Here is a 24,989-nt window from a genome sequence, read left to right as displayed (position 1 = left end):
CCTGGGCAACAAGAGCGAAACTCCGTCTCAAAAAAAAAAAAAAAAAGAAAAACTTTGAAGCTCACATTTCTGTGTTGGTGAGACAGTAGCTTCATTTTACCATACAGAAAACAAAAGTTTAAGTACTACAATTCCATTCCACTTCTCTAGCTCACTGATATTGTTATCTATGACAGCAATCATTCAGAGCCAAATGCATATAGCTCTGCCTTTTGCCATAACACTGATTAGTTTGCTTTTGTTTGAAAATATTCAAAATAAAAGAGAAAGACCAAGTTTTTCCAGCTATGAGAATATAGGCATCTGATTATAGGTTATCCAAGGATTCCATGCAGTGTTTATATTTTTTTCTCTTTAAGAATTTCTGAGAAAATATTTGATACAGTGCTCAGATTTCATACGTTAAGGCACTACATGTTGATATTTTACACATAAAGACAAGCAATGCTTTTCAGGTCCAACACAACATGATTAATCATTCTGCATTCAAGAATTAAATATTTCATTTGTAATTTTTTTTGAGCTTTCACTTTTAATTAAACATATGATCAGGGCATTATGTATATTTTATTTTTATTCATACTGGCCTAGGCATTTTCTTCCCTAACGATTCTTATTTGTCATGTTAAAGAGAAGACAGGAAGATTATATTTAGATAATGTGATAAATATAATAAAAGTTTGTTCTCTCAAATCTTGATATATTGTTCTGATGTTCTGGTAGTTTCTTAATTTCTCCCATTTAAATGTGTCCACTTTTTACAGGATAATAATAGCTAACATTGATAGAGTACTAACTGTCAGGTGCTTTACACGGTTTATATCATTTCTTCCCCACAAATACCATTAAAGTTACTGTTATATTCCCCTTATATGGACGAGAACACTGAGTCCTACAGAATTGACCTGACCACCCCACGTTTGTACACCTATTAAGAAGGGATGCTAGTCTGGGCTGTTGAACAATGCTCTCTGCAGAATAGGGTAGTGACACATACCTTCATAATAATACAGATTCTGTACAGTTAGTGAGTTTTTGAAAATAAGTTTCTCCATAAAACTGCATTATTTGGCTTATCTTTCAGGTAAAAAATAAAGCTTTACAGAATGAAAAGATACAAAATACATAAAATGTATGGAAATAAGAAAAAAATCTCTTGCTCGGCAACAACTTGGCAGAACCAATCTGACCAACATATAGCAAATATTAATATGTGATTTGCTTTTCTACATCTGCTGGTGTTTCACAAAGGACAAAATAAATAATTGCATAGAAATTGCATAAAAGCCATATGTTCTATTTATAAAATTGACTAGACATTTTCAGCACTCACTACCAATGTCTTTAACCTTATGATAATATTATAGTTGATATCTACCTTTTAAGAAAAATATAAATCACTGTTTATTCCCTGAAGCTAACCTTACACATGCTAAATTATTTATGTATCCATTTTAATATGTATTTTGCATCTGACAGGACAAGTCTCCTTAGGACCCTTTTACTGACCCACCTGTCATTATGATGGGGTAAACAATGTCACCTTTCTAGTGCACAATGAATTACAAAGAAGTTGTAAAGTATACCATCCATCATGCTGGCACTAAGTAGGTTTTTGAAGTAGATCTCAGATATCAGAAATGCTGTTTAGATGGTTACCAGAAGGCACAAATTAGAAGCTTACACAAAACGGTCCTATGATGAATGGACATGACAGTTTTTCAAAGAAAAGGGGCACTCCTCTTCTACAAATAACCTTGTCAAAAGCAAAAAGTTGTGGGAAGCTTTGCTGGCAGTCAGACTAGAATAATTTAAGAACTTAATGGCTCTGCCAGATAGAAATTCATGCAAACGCAATGTACTCAAAATCAAAAAGGAGGCATGCCTGAATCTTTAGCAGCAACCACTCAAGCTTGATTTGAATTAGGGAATGATTTAAAGTGACACAGAAAAATCACCAACGCCTTATCTATTAGAATATGTGAGTTTCAATAATATATCTAAAACAGGTATATAAAATATGCGCAGGTATTCTATATGCATATATAATAGCCACCTAGAAGTTGCTTTTGAAAATTATAACAATACTGATACAATTTGAGTTTTAAAAAATGACTCTCAATAGCACATGCTTTCTTGATATAGATATTTAAATCAATATGTATTTAGTATAATAGATTTGCATTATTAATACAATCTTAAAATAATGTCTATCTAATTTGCATAATTAATTCCTCAAATTATGTTCTTCAGATACAAGGTGTTAGGTTTATCCATATTGCATTTTGTTTCCTTTAACAATCCCTTTTGTTTAGGCCTAATATTTCAAACATGGAGTGTATTTCCACATATACAGTTAACTTTATTTTCTCCCTTTTAACAGCTGCATTTTAAAAGATTTTTTTAAACTCTATTTTTAAAAAGGCAGTTTTAATACACTTACAAATGGTGTGAGGATACTAAATAAGGACTCAGAACTATGCATATTTGGATAACTCCATAAATCTGCAGTAGAGGTTGATTTTCTTTTATGTGAAACAAAAGGAAATTTAAAAACTTATAACTGTTAAGATAAACATGTAGAAAACGCTCAGAGATATGGTTACACAGGAATATTTAAAAAAAAAAAAAACACCCCACCCAGTTCCATTAGCAAAACGAAAAAAATAATTAACTTTGCAAAAAATAAATGAGTACTCTTTGATAATGAATAGATAAAACCACTGGTTGGTTCTCTTAAGTTTTTCATTTTTAAATTGGCTCTTTCAATACAAAGTCATATCCTTAGAAATAGGCGTGCATTGCCTTAACTGTGAAAGATGGAGACATACAAGAAAGGGTCACTGAACCCTGTCTTATCCCAATTGTCCCATATGTTGTAATAGAAATTGTCATACAACATGCCCAGAAAAACAACACAAAAGACCATTGTTACAGATACACACATGCATTAGTTTGAAAGTTAAAATATATTGTTTTTAAGTAAACTGGCTTCTTCTTTTGTGTCCTCTATTGACAAGAAAAAGTAAGTGAAAAAGAAAAAAATAAAGAAGCGGAAAGTACCACATATATTTGGATAAGAAAAACAACTGTTTCATTTAAAGGGATCTAAAAAGACAGCTACTGAACATACTGAACATACAACCAAAATGCTGAGAATACAACTCCCATATAACTTATAATTCTAAATGGGAGAGGGGTTGGGGGTGGAGAACACCATCGGTATCCTTAGAATTCACATTTCTAGTTTCTAAGGTCTGATGATTTGAAATTGTCAAGGAAATAAAAACAGTGCTTAAGTAAAATTTATGGAGGCTAACTTAGCCTCCACAAACAATAACTGCTAAATTTGAAAAAGATATTAAAATACTTCAGGCCTGAATGTATTTTAATTTTAATCAAATCATAATTATAGGGTCCCTATAAACTAGTCAATCAGTGGCTGCTTGGAATTTGGTGTGGTCTAAAAATATCTAGAAGAAAGGGAATAGGCTCAGTTTTTAAAAGTAGGAAGGTTGAAGCTATAGAATTTCGTAAATTAACATTTTTAACTTATTTCTTAAAATATTAAACCTCTCTACATATTAGTAACATTACATATATTTTAAACTAAAAATTTATTTTACATTAAAAATAAGATGACCTTCAGTTGTGTGAAGGAATCTAACAACGGACACTACATAGCCAAACATTTATTACTCTTACACACTACTTGAACGCAGGACACTTGAAGGTGAAGCTATCTAACTGCAGAAGTGTGAAAGAATAAAGAAAATAAAGGGCGAAGAATATTTATATATCCATCCTACAGCATTATCTGTTAGAAAAAAAGGGATGATTACCATTTTTGTGATTCAGCCTAGTCTTTTACGAAATATAAAAAGCAAACATACAATTACATATAATACGCTGTGTCCAATATCTGCACAAATAGCATAGGAAAGTGGATTTGCCCAACATTAGAACTATAGGGTCAAACAGATTCTTCCAAATGACCTTCTCCCTGACTTTCTTCCCTCTACCACCACCTCCATTATTATGAGAGTTTGCTTGTGGTGAGTATGAATCAGAAATCAGAAGTATACAATATCTGTTAATATCCCCCCCGCCTTTTTTTTTTTTTTTTGAGAAGGAGTTTCGCTCTTGTTGCCCAGGTGGCAGTGCAATGGGGAGATCTCAGCTCACTGCAACCTCCGCCTCCTGGGCTCAAGTGATTCTCCTGCCTCAGCCTCAGGAGTAGCTGGGATTACAGGAGCCCGCCACTGGGCCTGGCTAATTTTTTGTATTTTTTTAGTAGAGACGGGGTTTCACCATGTTGGTCAGGCTAGTCTCGAACTCCTAACCTCAGGTGATCCACCCGCCTCAGCCTCCAAAGTGCTGGGATTACGGCCTCCCCAAAGTTCTGGGATTACAGGCATGAGCCACAGTGCCCGGCCAGTATCTCTTTTAAACCAAGGCAAACAAACTGTTATTGAAGGGTTCCTCTCCCACGTTTCCCTTATTATGCAGTAAGTCCGGAGTATAAAGGAGTCATAGAAATTTAATTTTCCAGATCCAGTGAATCTCCCTAGTGTACAGTAAGACCAACAAATACATGCTCCCATAAGGGACTCTGGGAAGCTGCACAGTGATAGGATATCTCTTTCCTTGGTCAGTGTGGAAACTACAATATCAAAGTGCAGGGGCATTGAGGGAGGGTTTTCGTGGTGAACCCATATCTAAGGAATTTATTTAATTAAATTAGTTTATTTAATCTTATTCTACCTTCAATCCACTGGGCCCAGCGGGTTATTACAGAGGGCCATACTAAGGAAATAAGGATAGAAGTTGTAGTTTCATGAGTTTTGCATATCTCCTTCTTCAAGGAATAATCAACGTTCACCAGCGGAAATTGAAAAGCAAAGAGATGGGGAAGATTCCAAGGACTCGCCCAAGTTCCTGGTGTTTTTGTGAATGTTCTGTGTTTTAGACACGCTTTTGTTTAGGGGAAGACATGAGCTGAGCCAATTGGGATAAAGAAGAGGTTGAAAATGCATATGGCTCAGGCAGAGTTAGAAGTTTTAGAGAAAATATCAGGGTAACTTTTAGAGTCTTGGCTTAAGGCCAAAGCTTCTGAATGAAGGAAAGAGTGACAGTTGCCTTCCTCTATTTTTATTAATATACAGGTGTGTTACCATTATTACCTACCAGAAAGAGCATAATATTAATCAAATCAAATTATATGAGTCCTACAGTAGCAATATTGCAGACATTTAATATTATATTAAAGTTTAATTAATGGTAAGACTTTTCAAGGTGGTAATAGTTATATGCAGCTCTTTGGCTAAAAGTCAAAGTATGATATATACAGAACAGAAACGATGCTGGACTGCCAGAAAATCTGCCTCTCCCTCCCACTCCCCCAAAATCTATTAGGAACGAGCATTTACTGTTATTATTTCAAATATTTATGCAAAGTACTTTTAAATGATTTAAATATTCCATATGTTAATCAAAGTTAATAATAAGTTAGATTCTGAAACATCTGTGACATTAACAACAGTCAGAAAAATAACATTATTTCATTGGTATTAAATGAGGCAATCTACAGTTTGATGAAAAAAAAAACTAAGTGTATTTTTTAAAGTTACACTTTTACATAGAGTTAGCAAACTTGTCCATAAAAAGGAAACTGTTGACCAATTACACATTGTTATATCTAACTTGTATATTGTTCTTACTAGAGGCTGTGCTCTGTCCTCCTAGATTTATACATATTAGTAATTTTTTCTCACAACAACCTTGAGTTGGAACTACTATTGACTCCAATACAGAGATGAGGAAATCAGCCCCAGTTTCCTCCCCACAGTTAAGTAACAGTGGTTAACTGGGCAGCTGAGATTTAAAACTAGTCCATGTGGCTCTAGAAGCCTTGCACTTAACCACTACGCCAAAAAAACCTGCATCATAAATCTGCTGACCCAGAAAAGGTGAAGAAATAATACACACCTGGCTTCTTATCACATGTGTTTTCCATCAGGAAAGCAGGGGCACTGTGTTTCAAATCTTAAATGTGTTAATAATCATATCAATTTTCCACTTAATTTCTTTTGTGTGTACACAATCTCAAAACACAACCCTCTCCATTTATTTCCCTTTCTCTATGTCAATGTATTAAATTTTGCCTCTTCAAAGCCATGGAATGAAATAGACATGCACTATATGGACAGAGCAAAATGTGAATGACTCAGTCACACATTCAACACCTTTGAATTAAATTTTTCTAACATGTTTTCACTTTCAAAATATGACAAGAAAAGGGTCAGGAGGGCCAAATCTTCCTTCTCTTTCCTGGCACCTCCACATTGAGAAGATTTAATGGTTACTTTTGTACGTTGCATCTTGCCAGTTAGTTCAATTTAGATGAAAGCTGTTATTTTCTAATTCCATCTCACTGTAAATGACAGAGACAAACGGTCATATTACCTTGAGAGTTCCTTTGGCAGAATAGGCTGCATATGAATAGAGCAGGTCTTGGCTGCTGTCTTTTCTGGCTTCTTCACTGCAAGGCTGGCCATTAGGATGAAAGCATTGATCACTGCTGCTCAGAGTCACAGTGCTGGGAGAAGGGCCTGGCAGATTAAGCAGCACGGAGTAATTTACAAACTGTACATCTTCTAGGCCCAAAGAGGTCCACTGAGTCTTAATCTTCTTTGAAATTTCCGTGTCATCTTCATTTTTATATAGTTGTACCAAATTTCTGAAATAAATTTGAAAAGAAAACTTTTTTAAAAAGATTTCTTTATTCTTTTGAGATATGACTGCTCAATATACGAACAATATTAATAGATGTTATGGGATATTGAAAGATGAATGAGACAGGACCCTACCACATGAAACGTAAACACAAAACAAAGCAGAATGAATTAATTTCTTAAATTAAGAACTAACGGCCCTTGTGGTAGCTCATGCCTGTGATCCCAGCACTTTAGGATGCTAAGGAGGGAGGATGGCTTGAGCACAGTACTAGCCAGGGCAACATAGAGACACGCTCTGTCTAAAAAACATTAAAAGTAAATTAGCTGGATGTCCTGGTATGCATCTGTGGTCCCACCTACTTGGGAGGCTGAGGTGGGATGACCACTTGAGCCTGGGAGTTGGAGGCTGCAGTGAGCTAGGATGGAACTATTGCATACCAGCTTTGTCAAGAGAGTGAGACTCTTTCCAAAGAAAAGCAAACAAACAAAACAAAACAAAAAAAACTCACTAATACCGCACTAAGGCATTGCAGAGAAGAGTGATATTAATGACAACTAGATCTTCTATTAGTTCTGATCCTTCTAACAACATCAACATAATCCACTTAAAAGTCCGTTCCAAAATCTAGGTGTCATTCCAGTTGAGACATTTCTTTGTTGTAGTTAAGGTGATTTCATTTAAAACGATATGATTGAAGTATAGTTATTGCTATTTAAAATAATACAGACAGAGCTCTTTAGATACAAATTTTATGCCAGATTACATGATGCTATGAGAACAATGTTTTTCAATAAAACCAAAACAAAAACAGAGATTGCCAAACCAATGTGAAATTAATGTTTGGTTGTACTTTCTGTACTTTGTATATTTATTTCTATACCTATCTCGTAATACAATGATGCTATTTTTGCTTATGATATATTAGAAGCCTGACAAAATCTGTTAAAAAAATTTTGTATAGTACCTAGAACAGAATCAGACATGAGAGCTTAATAAAAATAATTTAATCCAGATAAAGTTTTTTTTTAATTTTGTGGCTGAAATATTAATAAAAAGGGACCAAAAAAGAACAATTTCCTTTAGGGGCAAAAATGTATCTTCTTAAAATAATCTTATTGCTATACAAGCTATTACCTAAGTGTTTATTTTGATATTACTGTTATTTTGCCCATCACATTATTTTTCTCACTTATTTCCTCCAGGACCCTGTTTATTCAACAACTCCTAAACTGAGCTTGTTTGACATATGGCCCGTGGGCTGCATATGGCCCCACAACAGCTCTGAATGTGGCCCAGTGCAAATTCATAAGCTTTCTGAAAACATTATGAGACTTCTTAAAAGATTTTTTCTAATTTTTATTTGAGCTTATCAGCTGTTGTTAGTGTTAATGAATTTTATGTGTGGTCCAGGACAATTTGTGTTTATCCAGTGTGTCTCAGAAAAGCTAAATGACTGGACATCCCTGCAACAGTACATGCCAGAAAGTATTTAAAGAAATATTAATAATGTGTGATAGTAGATATCCATGTTGTAATGTATGTATCAGGTTAAAGATGTTCCTTCCATTCTCATGTTGTTAACAGATGTTTCATGAATGGATATTAAATTTTGTCAGAAATTCCGATACATTTATAAGATGCAGTCACAATAGTGGTAAGAAAGCATTACAAGAGATAAAAGGTAAGTCTGAGGCCACAGCTTAGAAGCTAGCCTACACAGGAAGATGCAATAAAAACAGTTTCTCGGTTATCTCCTATCTTTGTGAAGCTACTCCTATTCATGCTTTCTTTCCATTTCTTTTCTTTTTCTTCTTCTTCTTCTTTTCTTCTTCTTCTTTCCTCCTCCTCCTCCTACCCCTCCCCCTCCTCCTCCTCCTTCTCCCCCTCCTCCCCCTCCTCCTCCTTCTCCCCCTCCTCCTCCTCCTTCTCCTCCCCCTCCCCCTCCTTCTTCTTTTTTAATATCTACTTGGATTAGTCAACAGTGCCACCTAAATTTTATGGAATAGCTGGTGAGAAGAATTATATTCTTTTTCATTACCAGTAAGAGGGCTCTGCCTTCCACCTTGTTTTGTTGTTGTTGTTACTTTATCTGTTCTCTACCTTTTCCTACCCCCTTTCTCCATTGCTATTGCATTCTCTCTGTATTTTTGGGATAGGGCAGGTAAACTAAGTTAAAACAACACAATTTGACAGCAAAGTCATTCACAAAGGTGCACCACTACCTTGTTCTGTTAAAATCCATATAAAATGAGGTTTCAAAATATATATTTTATTTATACAAACATAGCAATATATCATTAACATTGACAGACAAAGAGAAGAAAAACGTGAAGACTGCTTTATATTTTGTTTGCTCCTCTACACAGTTAATTGGTGAACATAAATCTACCAGGGAATGTGCAAGATGTTTAATCTGCCATTCCTTTTGTGGGTCTCAGTTGCTTTATGGTGCAAGCAACTGAAAACATTGAATGTTATACTATAAGGCCTCAAAGGCAAATGAAATACTTCTTTTAGGGCTCAACTGAAGAAATAGTAATTTGTCCCAATTGTGGAGGATTTCTAAATATTTTTCAGTACTAAGCTAAAATTAATGAGTGAAAAAATGTATACAGTCTTTACTTCACTTTTAATTTATGGGATATGTACTTTATAACATCATTTTTAATAATATGAAATAATTTAAACACATAAAGAATATACAACATATACAATGTATAAAGAGTAGTGAAAGGAACTACCCAGGTTATGAAGTAGAAGATCTCTAATATTATCAAAGCCCCAAGAATAGTTTTTCTCTATTCAATCACTTACCTTGATCCCCAGGGTAAGCATCAATCTGATTTTGTTGTTTCCCATTGTCTTTTTTAATAGGTTTATATACATATATGTGTATCTCTTTAACAATTTCTTTAATTATAGGTGTTTTTACTTTTACAAAATTGGTATCTTATATATGGTTTTCATATTTGCCTTTTTTACTCAATATTGGGCGTCTGAGATTCCTCCAGGTTTTTAATCAGTTTTCCTAAGATAAATATTTTGAAGTTGTTTTCAGCTTTTCACTATTGTAAACAATACTGCACTGGATATTCTTATTCATGTTTCCTGATAGACACATGCAAAAGTTTCCTTAGGCAAGGGATTATTGGTCCATAAGGTATGTACCTGTGTAACTTTATTCCAAAATGCCAAAATGCTTTTAGAAGAATTTTAATTACACTCTTGCCATCTTTTCATGACAGTTCTACTTCCTCCATTCCTCACCAATACTTGGTATTGTCCATTATTTTATTTTACTTTTAAATTTTATTTTATATTATACTTTTGTCAATGTAGTGAGTGTAAAGTAATATTTCACTATGTGTTTAACTCAAGTACAACTGCTGGATTGCAGGATATACTAAATAGTTTTCCAAGGCTTCCTTTACCACCCTCTGCTCCTGTATCTAATTTCCGCTGTACAATGAGGGTAAAATTATATCCCATTGTGGTTTTAATTTGCATCTTCATGATTACCAGTGAGGATCTTTTCATGTATTATTTAGCTACTCATGTTTCCTTTCATGTATAATAACTGCTCTTGTTTTTGCCTATATTTATAGAAGATTTTGTATGTTCTGAATAATCTTTTTTAGGTCATATGTATGGCACATATTTTATCCTAGTTTTTGTCTTCTCTTTTTATTTGCAATGTATTGTCTTATGATAAGCAAAAGTTTATAATTTTAATGCACAGAGCTTTTAATATAATTGTTTTCACATTTTCTGATGTGCTTAAGGAATCCTCAATGCTGTGGTCATGAAGTTATTCTCACTTATTTTCCTAAAAGTTTTAAGGAGTTGTTTTTCACATTTCAGTGTTTATTTGGAGAACGTGTGTGTATGTGTGTGCAGGTGTGTGGTAGGAGGCAGGAATCCAACTTCACTTTTTCCAACAGGAGTCCTAGTTCCCCTTGTCATATATGCCCCATTAATGTGCAATGACAACTCTGCTGTATACGAGTTGCCATATGTGTTTGGGTGTGTCTGAGTTCCCAAATCAATTCCATTTGTCTTTTTCTTCCATCTCCATAATAATGTGCTGTTTTCATTATTACAACTTTATAATGGGCAAGTAACACTACTTGTTCATCAGGAAATCTTAACTATTTTCCTTTTATCTTCCATATGAATATTGAAATGAGCTCACTAATTTCCATGCCAACATTGTGACTGGAATTACATTGAGACTAAAGATCAATTTGGGAAGAAATGCCATCCTTATGATAATATATCAATAAATCCTTAATATTATTGCTATATTCTGAATGCTTATTCATATGTTGAAATCCTAACCCCCAAGGTGATAGTACTAAGAGGTTGGGGTCTTTGGGAGGTGATTATATTATATTACCTTTCCATCATGTGAAGACACAGCTAAAAAGCACCATCAGTGAGGGAGGAGGCCCTTACCGGGTACCACAGGCACTTTGATCTTGAACTTCCCAGCCTCCAGAATTATAAGAAAGAAATGTCTGTTATTAGTTATCTAATCTAAGGCATTTTGTTATAGCAGCCTGAACAAATTAAGATAATGGTCAAGTGTCTGGTCAATGTTAACATAAAAATATGTTTTAAAATTAAAATATTTCCTACTGTTGGTGTAGAGGAATACTATTCAGTTGTCCTATAAAGTAAACCTGCTAAACTCTCTTTTTAACTATAATAATTTTCTTCCTTTTTTCTATGAAAAAATCATATCACATGCAAAATAATTAAGGTTTTATTATATCCCTTCTAATTATTTAGAGAGTTAACTTTTTTTTTTTGTTTTACTATACAGGCTATGACCTCCAGAAAGTATTTAAAGAAATATTAATAATGTGTGATAGTAGATATCCATGTTGTAATGTATATATCAGGTTAAAGATGTTCCTTCCATTCTCATGTTGTTAACAGATGTTTTATGAATGGATATTAAATTTTGTCAGAAATTCCGATACATTTATTAAGACAATTGAATGTTTTATTTCTTTAATTTGGTTGATTACATTAGTAGATTTTTTAAATATTAAACTTGCATTCCTAAAATAAGCTGGACTAATATAATGAATTATAATTTTAGCTATCATGTGATTTATTTTGCAAATATTTTATTATTTTCACATCCATTTTTAAAAGTAAATTTGGCATGTAATGTTCCTTTCAACTATCACTTCTGATTTTGATTTGTAATATACAAGTCTCACAAAATGAGATAGCAAGCGTTCCTTCTTGACCTACTCTCTAGGAGAGGTTGGATATTATTAAAAGTTTTAAAAAACAAACTTTTCTTAAACTAAAAATTGTCTGTACTTGATGTTCCCATTATGGGAGAACTATGCACTGCTGATTAATGATTTTAATTTAAGAATTTTTGAAAATGTATTCTTTGAATCACAGCTGTTTCATTGCACTCCGTGCTGCCTTACATTAATTTTCTAATTTCTAGGTTTCTGGTTTCATCACCTGCCATGGTACTTTTTCTCGAGCTTTTTTTTCCTTGGGAATTTCTCTCATGATTCTGTCACCTCAGGATAGTAGTCCTTCAAAGTAGTTATGTTATAATGTATTCAGCATATATGCGTTTTTCAGAATATCTATTAACAAATTACTCAAAATGGAAATGCACTATAACACCTTACACATGATTTCTCTGTAGCTATTTATTGCTACTCCCACAATATCCAAGAGGGAAAACTCTGGAAAAGTAGTTAAGAATTATGACCTAAGCTGTTTGTTCCACAGATTTTCATAATAAAATAGATACTTCTTCAAAATTGATTGAGGTGATAACATTTGGCACATTATCTCACCAATTAGAGACTAGATTATTCAAATCTCCTACACTCTGGTTGTTGATTCAAGGGAATATGAGCACATCTTTATAGAAACCTAGAAAATACAAGTATATCAATAAAAAAATGTATACTAAAAGACGATAGCAAAGTTTTTGGATACACATGATTGTAGAAATACTGGTCTCTAGAAAATATGATTTCTTCATAAACAGTGGCAACATTTCAAATAGTTAATCATAAGTTTAAAAATAACTCTTAAATTGTAGTCTAAGATTACCTTTAAATTCTGGTGCCTTTTAAAATTTTATTTTAAATTTATCAAGTTTAATGTATATGCTTCTCTTGTTTAAGAAAATGATTTCAGGAGATCATATGAGTTCATAGTTCTACAATTATGTAATCTTTAAATTGTTTTAAATCAGCCTTCATCGACACAGTCTTACAGATACAAATGGTTTAGTCAAAGGGTTCTATTTATTAATAATTTCAAATCATTTAGAAGGTTAAAATAAATAGATTTTATTGAGAATGTCAACAGTTCACTATACATTTTTTCCCCATAATAAATGTTTCAGGATTTGTGGTGAACCACTCTGCTATAATTAGGTAGTCTGCTGTATTAAATGAGAAATTCTATTAAAGAATTAACTGCAATATAATCTAAGTTTACTAATTTCAGAGAAATTTGCAAAAATAGAAGGGTATAACCTAAAATCACAAGGTATTTATTTGACAGAGAGTTTTGCTGTGCTTTAATTTTTAAAATAAGGGTTTCCATGGGCCAGTAGTTTTGGCAGGCAGCATAATGAACTGTCATGCCTGAGACTTGAATTTGGAAGTAACTTTGGCATTAATGTTCCATTGGCCAATGGAGATTAGAAATGGGAGAATTTTGGCTTTAGTAGACAAAATTCTGTTTATATCAATGTTCAACACCTGCTGCTGTATGAGCCACAGAGCAACAGTGATGTCAGAATTAGAGGAAGCCAGGCATGCAGTATTCCTAACACCAGGTTGAATGCCAAGAGTATACTGTAAATGAATGGGGAAAGAAAACATCTAAAGAAAGATGAACTAGAAGTACACATGGAAAAAATCAGCACATTTATTAATGCCCATTAACATTTTCTTATGTATATTCACAATAACATATGCAGATACTCATACTATACTGCGTGATATTTCTAATATAGTATTAAAAAGTCAAACATTTCATTAGGTTGTTATTTGAATTGGTATCCAATGTAGTAAAATTCTGTGAATCATGCACTATATATGTGTGATAAATTTAAAGATTATATAGGATGAAATTACCTTTTAGTCTCATGATTTTGCTTTGGAAATATTAAGATTAAAACACATGATAAACTGTAATAAACATAGCAGCAAGAAATTAAATGGTTGAGAGGGAAAGGCAGCATCCCATAGTCTTCCCTTGCAACACAGCCACTAATGGCATGCCAATGAAACAATGGTTTCCTGTTCAACTACTTCTTACCTTCTAAAATAACATGCTAACTACAAATTTTGTATTAAATGTCTACTGTTATGCTTAATCATCACAAAAAACTCTTGATATAACTACTATGGTTGCTACTTTACAGATAAGGAAATTGAAGGCTAGATAATGCAATCAAGATGTTAAACGTCCTAAATTAAATAAGTCAGTTTTCTACTATTCTACACTGAATCTCAGATTTCCACTATACTGTGCTGCTATTTAGAAAAAGCAGCTAGTTTCCCAATCTGAGATGTTTTCTGAAAGCAATAAAAATGATGAGTGTTAGAAAGCACTGTATCCGGGTAAAATAAAAGTTAGATAGTAAGAAGTAGGTGGAAATAAATCCTTATACTCATGAGAAAATGACGCTCAGGGAAATTAATGTAGTGATGTAAAAAATACAATAGAAGGAATTTCACAGTTTGGGAACCATCTGAACAAAGAAGAAGAAAAGGGATTCCTTATACATTCTATTTAAAAATCAGTTCAGAAATGGATTATCTGCCAGAGAACATAATAGTCTCTCCTCTTCTGATCAAGGAAAATATGGTACATATCTGTCTGCTCTACAAGTAATAGAAGGCATGCTGATGGGCTCAGTGCCCTCTACTTAAGTCCCAGGCAAAAAGCTGAAACTCAACAAATACTTTAATTGATTTGACATTTATATCAATTTATGTTCCATATGACAGTAAGATAAGTAAGATAAGCTTGATTTAAAAACCAGAGCACACAGAAATATAACAAACGGTCAACACATCTACTATTACCTGTGCCAGAAAAAAAATCCAGTATTATAACTCTACATCTTTCACTCTTGCACACATTTGTGCAGGAGATAATTTCATCTCTGGTTAACAGCGAGTGCATATTTGGATTTCAAGAGAGAAGAACACAATAGGGTATCTAAAAGCAGACTCACGGAATGGACAAATTAATCCAATCAGTAAGACAATACAAGTCTTCAAACTTGGGTGGTCAATACACAGAGACTTTTGATAAAAAAGAGTCATTATTTCTATTTATTTTCTAGTAAGTGAATAGATAACTGAATAAATAATTGGGAGAAAGTTTTTCCATTTCGATAAGGTTGTAATAGAAATGACTAGCCTTTATCACACTTCGGAATAAGCATATTTACTGAGAATTAAATACTTAAACACTAACAAAGATTCCCTTTTCTTGTCATTAACACAAAGATTATTAATCTCTTTCAGTAATCTTAAAAATTAAGCTTTTTAAAAGACAAGTAGTAGTCTTACCCTTTTTAACACATCCTGAAAATTCAACTACAGAAGTCTAGCACTTAGTAAATGGTAACCACCACCAATATTCAGGAAATATTTTTTACTAAGTAAATATACCTTGAAGACTATATTGAAAATCTAATTTTAAGATGTTATATACTTATTTTAGTTTACTTTCTAATACAGCAAATGAATCTTGAGTACTTCTGCGTGACTGACTAAAATATAATGGTAATTTTATATAATGGGGAAGATATATTTTTAAAATAATTTTTAGATGTCTACTGTCCGTGACAATGCAAACAGGTTAGGATTATGCCAGAACAATAAATTATAATGATTATGTCAGAACAATATTTAAAACTAGTAAGAACTTACATGTTATTTTTCAGTTGTTAACCCAGACTACCTTCCTCCCTGGGCAGACTCATTTCAGCACCAAACATTGAAATCATCTTAATTAAATCAACTTGTCTTTACATGGCAAGTTACAAAAATCATGAGACAACTAACTTTTAACCCACCCAAACTTATGAAATACATTGAAATCAATCTGTAGAGATGGCTGGCCTTTGGAAGTAATGATAGTATGAAAACAAAAATGAAAATTTTAAGTTCTAAAACAGTAGAGATAAAATGTGTTTTGAAGCATGTTACACATTTTGGTATTTGAGTAAGTTATTTACGTGCTTCATCTCTATTATATACATGAAGAAAGAAAAAAGAGGTTTCTTGCTAGACCAGAAATAAGCTGCATTGACAATGGTATATTTCTGATATACATTATTCCTATCAGGCCAGGACCTAGTCTACTGAACCTAATGACTTATCCATGATACCAGGAGAGCAGACTTTCAGCAAAAGTTTGGCAGTGATAGTGGGTGGGTGGAGATTGGAGTTTTGGGAAGAGGAGGATGGAGAGTAAAATGATTCTAGATTTTCGATTCAGCAAAGGAGGGCTTAACCTCTGGTTTAAGCATACAAGCTAGATAATCTTATACATATTAATACATTCTTTTTTTTAAATTAAATATTTATTTGAATAACAAGTTTAAGTTCGAGCTGCAATGTTGGCAATGCAGGTTTTTAACACAGATCACAAAAACCGTGCACAAAAAAGTACTGGCGCAAAGGACAAAATAATGCTAAGAATTAGGCTAAATAGCTGCTGATTTTAACGAAAGGCCTGAAATCACTATACAAAATATAAAATGTATTAAACACTACCATCCACAGAACAGTCTTTATTATTGATTATATTTAAAAATTATTTGCATAATTATATATTGAATTGTAAATGAGTATTATACATGAACCTCCATTCGGAAGGCAATTCCTTCTAGCACTATAGAACATCTAATTACATTGCAAAAACTATCCTTTTTTGCTATCGATAAAACAGTTAATGGTATTACTGTAAATATCAGGAAGGCTACAAAAAATTAATACATTCTAACCCTTGTTAGTCCAAGCTGTGCCATTTTGTAAGTCCTCAGCCATTTTGCAGGCCCTGGTCAGAGTGAAATATTCCACAGGGGTTTGGGCTGTGAGACACATCCTGCCCAGCCACCTGACTTCCTTATCATATCCTGCTGGAAAAACGTCCAAGGAACATCCTATCACAGTCTGCTGGAAAAAGGGCCAAACTGCCTGATCATAAGAACATCTTATCAATATCCTCCGGGCAGCAAGCCAAACCACCCAGACTACTCCCACCCAGACCTATAATTATCCCAGCCTGTAGGCCGCAGTGGGCTCTGACATTTGCCCGGTCCCCACCTCTGCAGGTTGCACTTGCAATAAACCTGTGTTGCTGTAAAGCCGCCAAATCTCTGTCTTTCTTTAACCTTCATCTTCTCTTCAAAACTTAACCCTCAGTTTCAACATTGTAATTCTCCACCCTCAGTTTCAACATTGTAATATGTTGAACAGTAACATTTTATAGAGTTTCTTCGAGCATTTAGTTTTTTAGATCATATGTAAAGTCCTTAGCATAGTCTCTAGTACCTCCAGACACTTAACAAATGTAACTTCCCTTCTCTTTCTTTCCTAAATGATTTGTCCCAAGTACTGAGAATACTATAAAAACTGCATCAGAAAATAGACATGAACTTAGCTTCATTTTATGGTTGGAATTATAAAGCTCCTATTTGACATCTTTCTTTTTAATCCAAAACAGTTCATGGTATTTTAATGTATAATTCTAGACACTGGATTCAAATTTTTATATATTTTCTTGTGGGTATATATCCAAAGAAAATTATATCTTTATCTCAAAGAAATATTCACATACCTGTCTTCATTGCATAGTTTTTCATGATAGTCAAGATATGAAAACAACCCAAATGTCCATCAGTGGATGAATGGATAAAGAATCTGTGGTATCTATAAAATGAACTCTCATTCAGCCATCAAAATAAAGGAATCTTGCCATTTGTAACAATACAGATGAACCTGGAGGATACTATGCTAATATCGAATTAGCCAGAAACAGAAAGACAAGTACTGCATCATCTCAATTATGTGAAATAAAAAAAAAAATCAAACTAACAGAATCAGAATGTAGCATGGTGGTTGCTGGGAGGTAGGGGTATATGGTGGTGGAAGAAATGGAGAGGTATTGATGAAAAGGTACAAACGTTCAGTAATAAGATGAATAAATACCAGGAATCTAATGTACAAATTTGTGACTATGGTTAATAATGTTTTATTATTTACTTGAAATTTGGTAGGAGAACAGTGTTCTTACCACACACACACACACACACACACACACAGAGTAACTATGGGTAGTGATGAATGTGTTAAGCTGATTGTGGTAATTATACAATATCTACATATATGAAATCATTATGTTGCGTACCCTAAATATATGCAATTTTGTCAATTATACTTCAATAAAGCTGGAGGAAAAACACCACAACAGGTTGAATGCAGAAACACATATGAGAATCTAGCAGTGTTTTATTAAGCCAGACAGTAAAGAGATTTGAAAAATACAAAACAATGCCACTCTTCTCTCTAAATGCTTTTTCTTTGAAAAATATTTTTTCATAAAATGTTGTATTCGTAACATGTAATGGAATTTCTATTTTTTAATAAATTAATCTTTTTATAATTTATCAGTTTTAATCCCATATAAATTAAATATGGACATATATAACTTTCAAAAACATAAGCAGTTTGAAGATCTCAATAGTATGTAAGAATGTAAAGAAGTCCTGAGGCTAAAACGTTTAGAACCACTGCTCCAGTTCATGTTTCCTGTAGACAATAATGGGAGGTTTCTAAGAATGCACTGAATGACACACGTTTTCCTGTTCTGCTTATGGACATGCCAATTAATGAAGGTTGGCAGAGCAAGCTCTCAGGATCAAGTCTGAAAAATAGCTGAGTGGGAAACATTTCAGAGAATTTAAAGTTTTCCAGTAATATTAGAGATGTTGAACCTTTTTTGAGTCTAGGTCACAAGATGTCATTGTGTGAAGGTGAGTGCCTAGATTCATACTACCTACTATTTATAAGTGATACTAATCTAGTTCATGAAAGCACAAATAGAAGGCTAATATATTCCCAGATTTAGAAAGAAACAAATGTATTAGAACTCTCACCATTTCAACAAGTACCTATTGAATATCTACTACATCTAAGGAAATACAAAATATTCTGTATGGGAGAATCTGGCAAAACCATCTTAACTTCTTTGGCAATGGTCAACTCTTACCTACACTGTGCCAAGTACATTTTTCTGGACTTTGCCATGCGATACTTATTCTCACACTCATATTCAGTTATTTTTATTTTTTTTTTCACAAAAATAACCACTGACACTCTGGGAGGCCGAGCCAGGTGGATTGCCTGAGCTCAGGAGTTCAAGACCAGCCTGGGCAACATGGTGAAACCCCATGTCTACTTAAATATACACACACAAAAATTAGCCAGGTGTGGTGGTGAGCACCAGTAGTCCCAGCTACTTGGGAGGCTGAGGCAGGAGAATGGCTTGAACCTGGGAGGTGGAAGTTGCAGTGAGCCGAGATCGAGCCACTGCACTCCAGCCTGGGTGATAGAGCGAGACTCCATCTCCAAAAAAATAAATAAATAAATAACCACTGAATATCTACTCTCCACAAATAAAGAAATAAAAATAACCACTGAATATCTACTATTGGAAGCCATTGTTAGCTATAGTGGTTGAGTTATTAAATAAAAACACATATATTGTCATGATATCTGGTTAAATAAGACAGGTTTCATAACTTATAAGGCAAAAATTGAAGGTACCAAAAAATAAGCAATCAAAGTTAGAAATTTCACCAACCTACTCTGTAAATAATAGAATAAGCAGAAAAACAAGAAAATAGAAGAGTCGACCAATTTGACATATACAGAAAAGTATACCCAATAACTTTATAAGTGCACGTGAAATGTTTACAAAAATTGTCTGTATGCTAGGCCATAAAGCAAGTCTCAATACACTTAAAGAGACCAAAACCACACAGTATATATGCCATGAACTCAATGGAATTAAGTTAGAAATAAATAACAAAAGAGTAGAAAATCTTAGCTTGTTGGAAATTAAACAATGCCTTCTAAATAACCAATAAGTCAATGGTGAAATAGAATAATAAAAAATCCTTTTTTTTTTTTTTTTTTTAAACGGAGTCTTGCTCTGTCACCCAGGCTAGAGTGCAATGGCACAATCTCGGCTCACTGCAACCTCCGCCTCCTGGGTTCAAGTGATTCTCCCACCTCAGCCTCCCAAGTAGCTGAGATTACAGGCACCCGCCATCATGGCTGGCTAAATTTTTTTGTATTTTTGTAGAGATGGAGTTTTACCATGTTGGCCAGGCTAGTCTTGAACTCCTGACCTCAGGTGATCTACCCACCTCAGCCTCCCAAAGTGCTGGGCATTACAGGCTTGAGCCACCACGCCCAGCCTAAAATATCTTGAAATGAATGATAATGGAAACATACATAACAGTACTTGCGGGAATCAGCTAAAGCAGCGCTTAGAGAAATGTATTGCCTTAAGCAAATATATTTTTAAAAATGCAAGAAAAAGATAAACAATCTAGATTCAATTTAAATAAATTAGAAAAAGGCAATGATATAAAAACTCAAATGAAATTTTTAAAAAGGAAATAAAAATAATAGCAAAAATGAATAAAAATGAAGACAAGTGTACAGAAGAAAAACTCATCAAAGGGAAATATTGGCTATATATTTGATCAGTTCTGATAATACTATTCATGAAAAGAAAAAGAAGGAGGGAGAAGGCACAAATTATCCATCTTAAGAAGAAAAAGCGAGACATCATAATAGATCTTACAGATATTAAACAGATAAGAATATATTTTGACAGGAATTATGGCAATGCATTTAAAAACTTTGTAAAGTAGAAAAATGTCCTTAAAAATCTAAGTTACCAAAACTGTCACAAAAGAAAAGAAAATGTAAATATTCAATAGCTACTTAAAAATATAGTTAATTATATTATTATATCCTTCCCAGAAAAAAAAAAAACCTTCCAAACCCAGTTATCCTCTAGATTAATTTTTTTACATATTTTGAAAAGAAATCGGTTATAACAGACACATGCAAGAATCAATAAAATGGAACTGTCCAAAACTTTTTATGAGGCCAAGAAAACTTTGCCATCAAAACATATCAAAAATATTAAAAGAAAGAAAAATTATCCTTTGTAAATATACTCGTAACACTTATAAATAAATTATTTATAAATTGTATTTATATAAAAAGACAAGTGCATTATGACCTAGCAGGATTTGTTTTAGTAATGCAAGGTTGATTTAACATTCAAAAATCAAACATTCTGGCTTACCACTTTAAAAAAGAAAGATTATTTCCCTAAGTTTGGAAAAGAGCATTAAAAGTAACAAACAATTAGAAAATTTTAATTTTAAGAAAAAATATTATTTATGATAGCATTAAAATATCAAATACACTTGTTGAAAGATATGCAAGAAAAAAGGAAACCACAAACTATTATTGAGAGAAATTTTAAAAGACTTCAGCAATTGGAGGGATATATCATGTTCATGAGCTGGAAAGCTCAGTGTTGTAAAGATGTCAATTGTTCTCCAGATTTGACTTGCACTATGATGCCAAACAGACAAGTAGAACAAAGCAACAGAATATAGAGTACAAAAAGATTAAAACATATGTAATAATATTTCAGATGAATCATAGAACTAAATTATAAAGGTAAACAATAAAGATAACAAAGGAGAACATCTTTACTATCTTGGTTAGACAAAAGTGAAACCACTAACCAGAAGACAAAACTGACAAACTGGATTTCACTGAAATTAAAAAGCTACAATCATTAAAGGTATCATAAAAGTTTGAAAATGTGATCAATAGAGTTCAAGATATTTGTATTAAATATATGTAATGAAAGACTTTCATCCAGATGATATAAATATCTCCAGAAAAATTATGAGAAAACTCGATTTTAAAATGGCAAAAAGATTTAAGGTGGTCTCCCAGAAAATAGAAATAGTTATATGACCAATAACCATTTGAAAATGAGGCAACATATTTAGTTACCAAGAAGCTAATTAAAAACACAATGACATACTACTAACATAAAACTCAAACTAAAACTAACAATACCAACTGTTGGCCAAATATGGAATAACTAGATTTCTCATATTCTGCTGACAAGAATATATAATACTCTTTAGTATACACCCAACAAAAATGCATATATATGTACATGAAGACATTTACTAGAATAATATATAACATTACTCACAAGAGTAAAAAACTGGAGCTGACTCAATTGTCTGTTAGTAATAAAATGTGTAAATATTTGGCCACATATTTATATAATAAAATATTATACAGTAATAAAATGAATGGCTGGGCACAGTGGCTCACACCTGTAATCCCAGTTACTTGGGAGGCTGAGTCAGGAGAATCACTTGAACCCAGGAGGCAGAAGTTGCAGTGGGCTGAGATTGCGCGATTGCACTCCAGCCCAGGCAAAAAGAGCAAAACTCCGTCTCAAAAAATAAAATAAAATTAAAATAAATAAAATAAAATAATAAAATAAAACACGAAATGAATAGAATCACTCATTTTATTACTATATAATATTTTATATGCAACACCATGGATAACTCTCACAGTCAATGAAAGAATTCAGACAAAATAAAGCACATATTTAATGATTCCATTTAAACTCAAGAAATAGACAAATTCATGATTATAAATGTGAAAATAATTGTTATATTTGAGGGCAGCTAATGACTTGAGAGGGTGCACAAGTGGGAGACCTCTAGGTGGTAAGTTCACTTCATAAAATTTCACTTAAGGTTTGTATACTTTGCTGCATATATATTACATTTGGATAAAAAAAGAGTTTAAAACAAAAGCAAAAACAAACAAACCTCCCTTGGAACAATATCACCTGTAAGAAAACTCAGATTGCCTTATCATGAGGCTACCTTTGATCAGTGGGTGTTAAGATTTTTCATAATGTGACAGACATGCCAGTTAGAATAAATTTAAAATGTTGTAAAGCATTTTAGACTCTCTGATATGCATTTTGTATATTTCTTTTGTATATAACCAATGGGTTTTTAATAAGTATCCTTCGACTAATTATCTCCTCTTGGGAATTTACATAATATATAAACTAACTAAAACTTGAGTAAGATTATTGTGTTTCTTAGAGATATTGGCTTATAAATAATAAACTGATTACCTTAATTTCATCAAGCCACACCGTTCATCCAGTGTGCTTCATTTTATCCTAAAAATTTAGCCAAAAAAAAAAAACATTGAAATTCACCACAATACTTTCTAGAAATTTGGTCAGGCTATATATTAATGACAGTTAAATTAGCACAGACACTATCTATTCATGTCCCACTGCCCTTTATTTGATAGTCACTGTCATTTCTATGGCTTCTATATGTACAAACTGATTTAATTTCTCTCACCAGCCAATGCATCTGGATGCTCCTAACAAATACAAACCCCAGTGAAGACAAAAACTCAAGCCAATTTTCAAGGAAATGATTTAATTCTTTAGAGCCTGTTACTCCAAATCCTTGTTTGGCTTCTTAAGCTTATTTTCAATGTTTGGTTCAATGGTTAGCTAAAGGCCACATAATGCATGAGTTGGTATGTGGTTAAAACTAGAGCTTTGATATTTCTTATAGTCAGTCATTGCTCTTTTCACAGCCATAATAATGTTACATAATTATATTGAACACTGTTAAGCTAACTTGAGAAATAAGTACCAACCAAGCAACTTCTGGTAATTGCCACCTTTAGTATTACTTCTTGTGGACGGCCAGCAGACTATTTTTAGAGTCTTTAAAAATATATGCAACTATTTCCAAACTAAATCATGCTGTTTGGGAATGCTTGAACTAATTTTTGGTACATGTGAAATGAACACAATAAAAAACATTTGATTCCTAAGCAAGGAAGTGGTACGAAGCGGAGTTGCTTCTTTTGCCTGATATTTTTGGAAAAACAAAGCTTCTGCAAGGACTGCAAACTGGAAATGAGCACATGCTGTTGCTGGGCAAGCTTTCCTCCATGTTTCCCTCAAGAACTGAAATGTCTTGATTTTTATACGCATTTATATCTCCCTGTGTAAGTTTTGGGCATATGTGCCTAGCTGGGGTATACTCATCGCATACATAACCAAAAATAAATGAAGTGAATAAAATTGTTCTGATTTTTTTCATTAATTCAATTATGTTCCCAGCAATGATCTGAAAACAAGAGTATGCAAAACACCTAAAGCACTTGTGAATCAAAGTTTTAGATACATTCCAGAGGTTGAAAACTTGTTTCCTTCAAATTACATTGGATGTTCCATATCCTGTGTTTTACCAACATTTAAGTATTCTTATCCAGGCGCAGTGGCTCACGCCTGTAATCCCAACACTTTGGGAGGCTGAGGAGGGCAGATCACGAGGTCAGGAGTTCGAGACCAGCCTGGCCAACATGGTTTAACCGCATCTCTCCTAAAAATACAAAAATTAGCTGGGCATGGTGGCGGGCACCTGTAATCCCAGCTACTCAGGAGGCTGAGGCAGGAGAATTGTTTGAACCTGGGAGGTGTAGGTTGCAGTGAGCCAAGATCACGCCATTGCACTCCAGCCTGGGCAACAGGGCGAGAAACCTTCTCAAAAAAAAAAAAAAAAAAAAAAAAAAAAAAAAAAAAAAAAAAAAAAATTTTGCTTGTCAATATCTGCTGGAATGGGAGAATGTTTGTCTATTTTAGACAGGGCAAGAGCTCTGTACCTCACTAAAGACTTCCATCCCCAATAGTCTAACACTTACCATTCATTTATTTATATTATCTACTTGTCCTGCCTGAGTAGGCTTTTTAGTTATGTGATCTCTGACGTTAGAAAAGTAGTCTTGGAAAGAACTATCTACTTTTCCATAAATTTGTTACAACTATCTGCATCTATCTTTAAATGAAGAGTATTTGAATACTCTCTTAAAGCCTCATTAAGTCTGAGGTAATTGAACTGATTTCCTAAAAATGAACAGAACCAAAAATTAGGCTAAAGAGATGGCCACAGCAAAATTTAGTTTTGTTTTAATATTAATAATACTGATATATTTGAAAAGATGAGGCAAAGGGAAGGGGGAATCATGGTACGTAATATTCAAAATTGGTCATCT

General features: G+C 33.3%; 1 protein-coding gene across 1 annotated transcript in view; it reads right to left on the bottom strand.

Annotated features, from left to right (window-relative positions):
• The window catches only part of NAALADL2 (N-acetylated alpha-linked acidic dipeptidase like 2), a 955,512-nt gene that overhangs the window by 577,781 nt on the left and 352,742 nt on the right, over nt 1-24,989 (bottom strand). The window contains exon 3 of the mRNA XM_063621698.1: nt 6,466-6,739. Coding sequence (XP_063477768.1) covers nt 6,466-6,739 — 274 coding nt within the window. The remainder of the gene's footprint in view (nt 1-6,465; nt 6,740-24,989) is intronic.

Source organism: Symphalangus syndactylus, chromosome 17 (assembly GCF_028878055.3).
Source record: "Symphalangus syndactylus isolate Jambi chromosome 17, NHGRI_mSymSyn1-v2.1_pri, whole genome shotgun sequence".
NCBI classification, from domain to species: Eukaryota; Metazoa; Chordata; class Mammalia; order Primates; family Hylobatidae; genus Symphalangus; species Symphalangus syndactylus.
The sequence above is the reverse complement of the archived record's forward strand: the minus strand, read 5'-3'. Positions and strand labels throughout refer to the sequence as shown.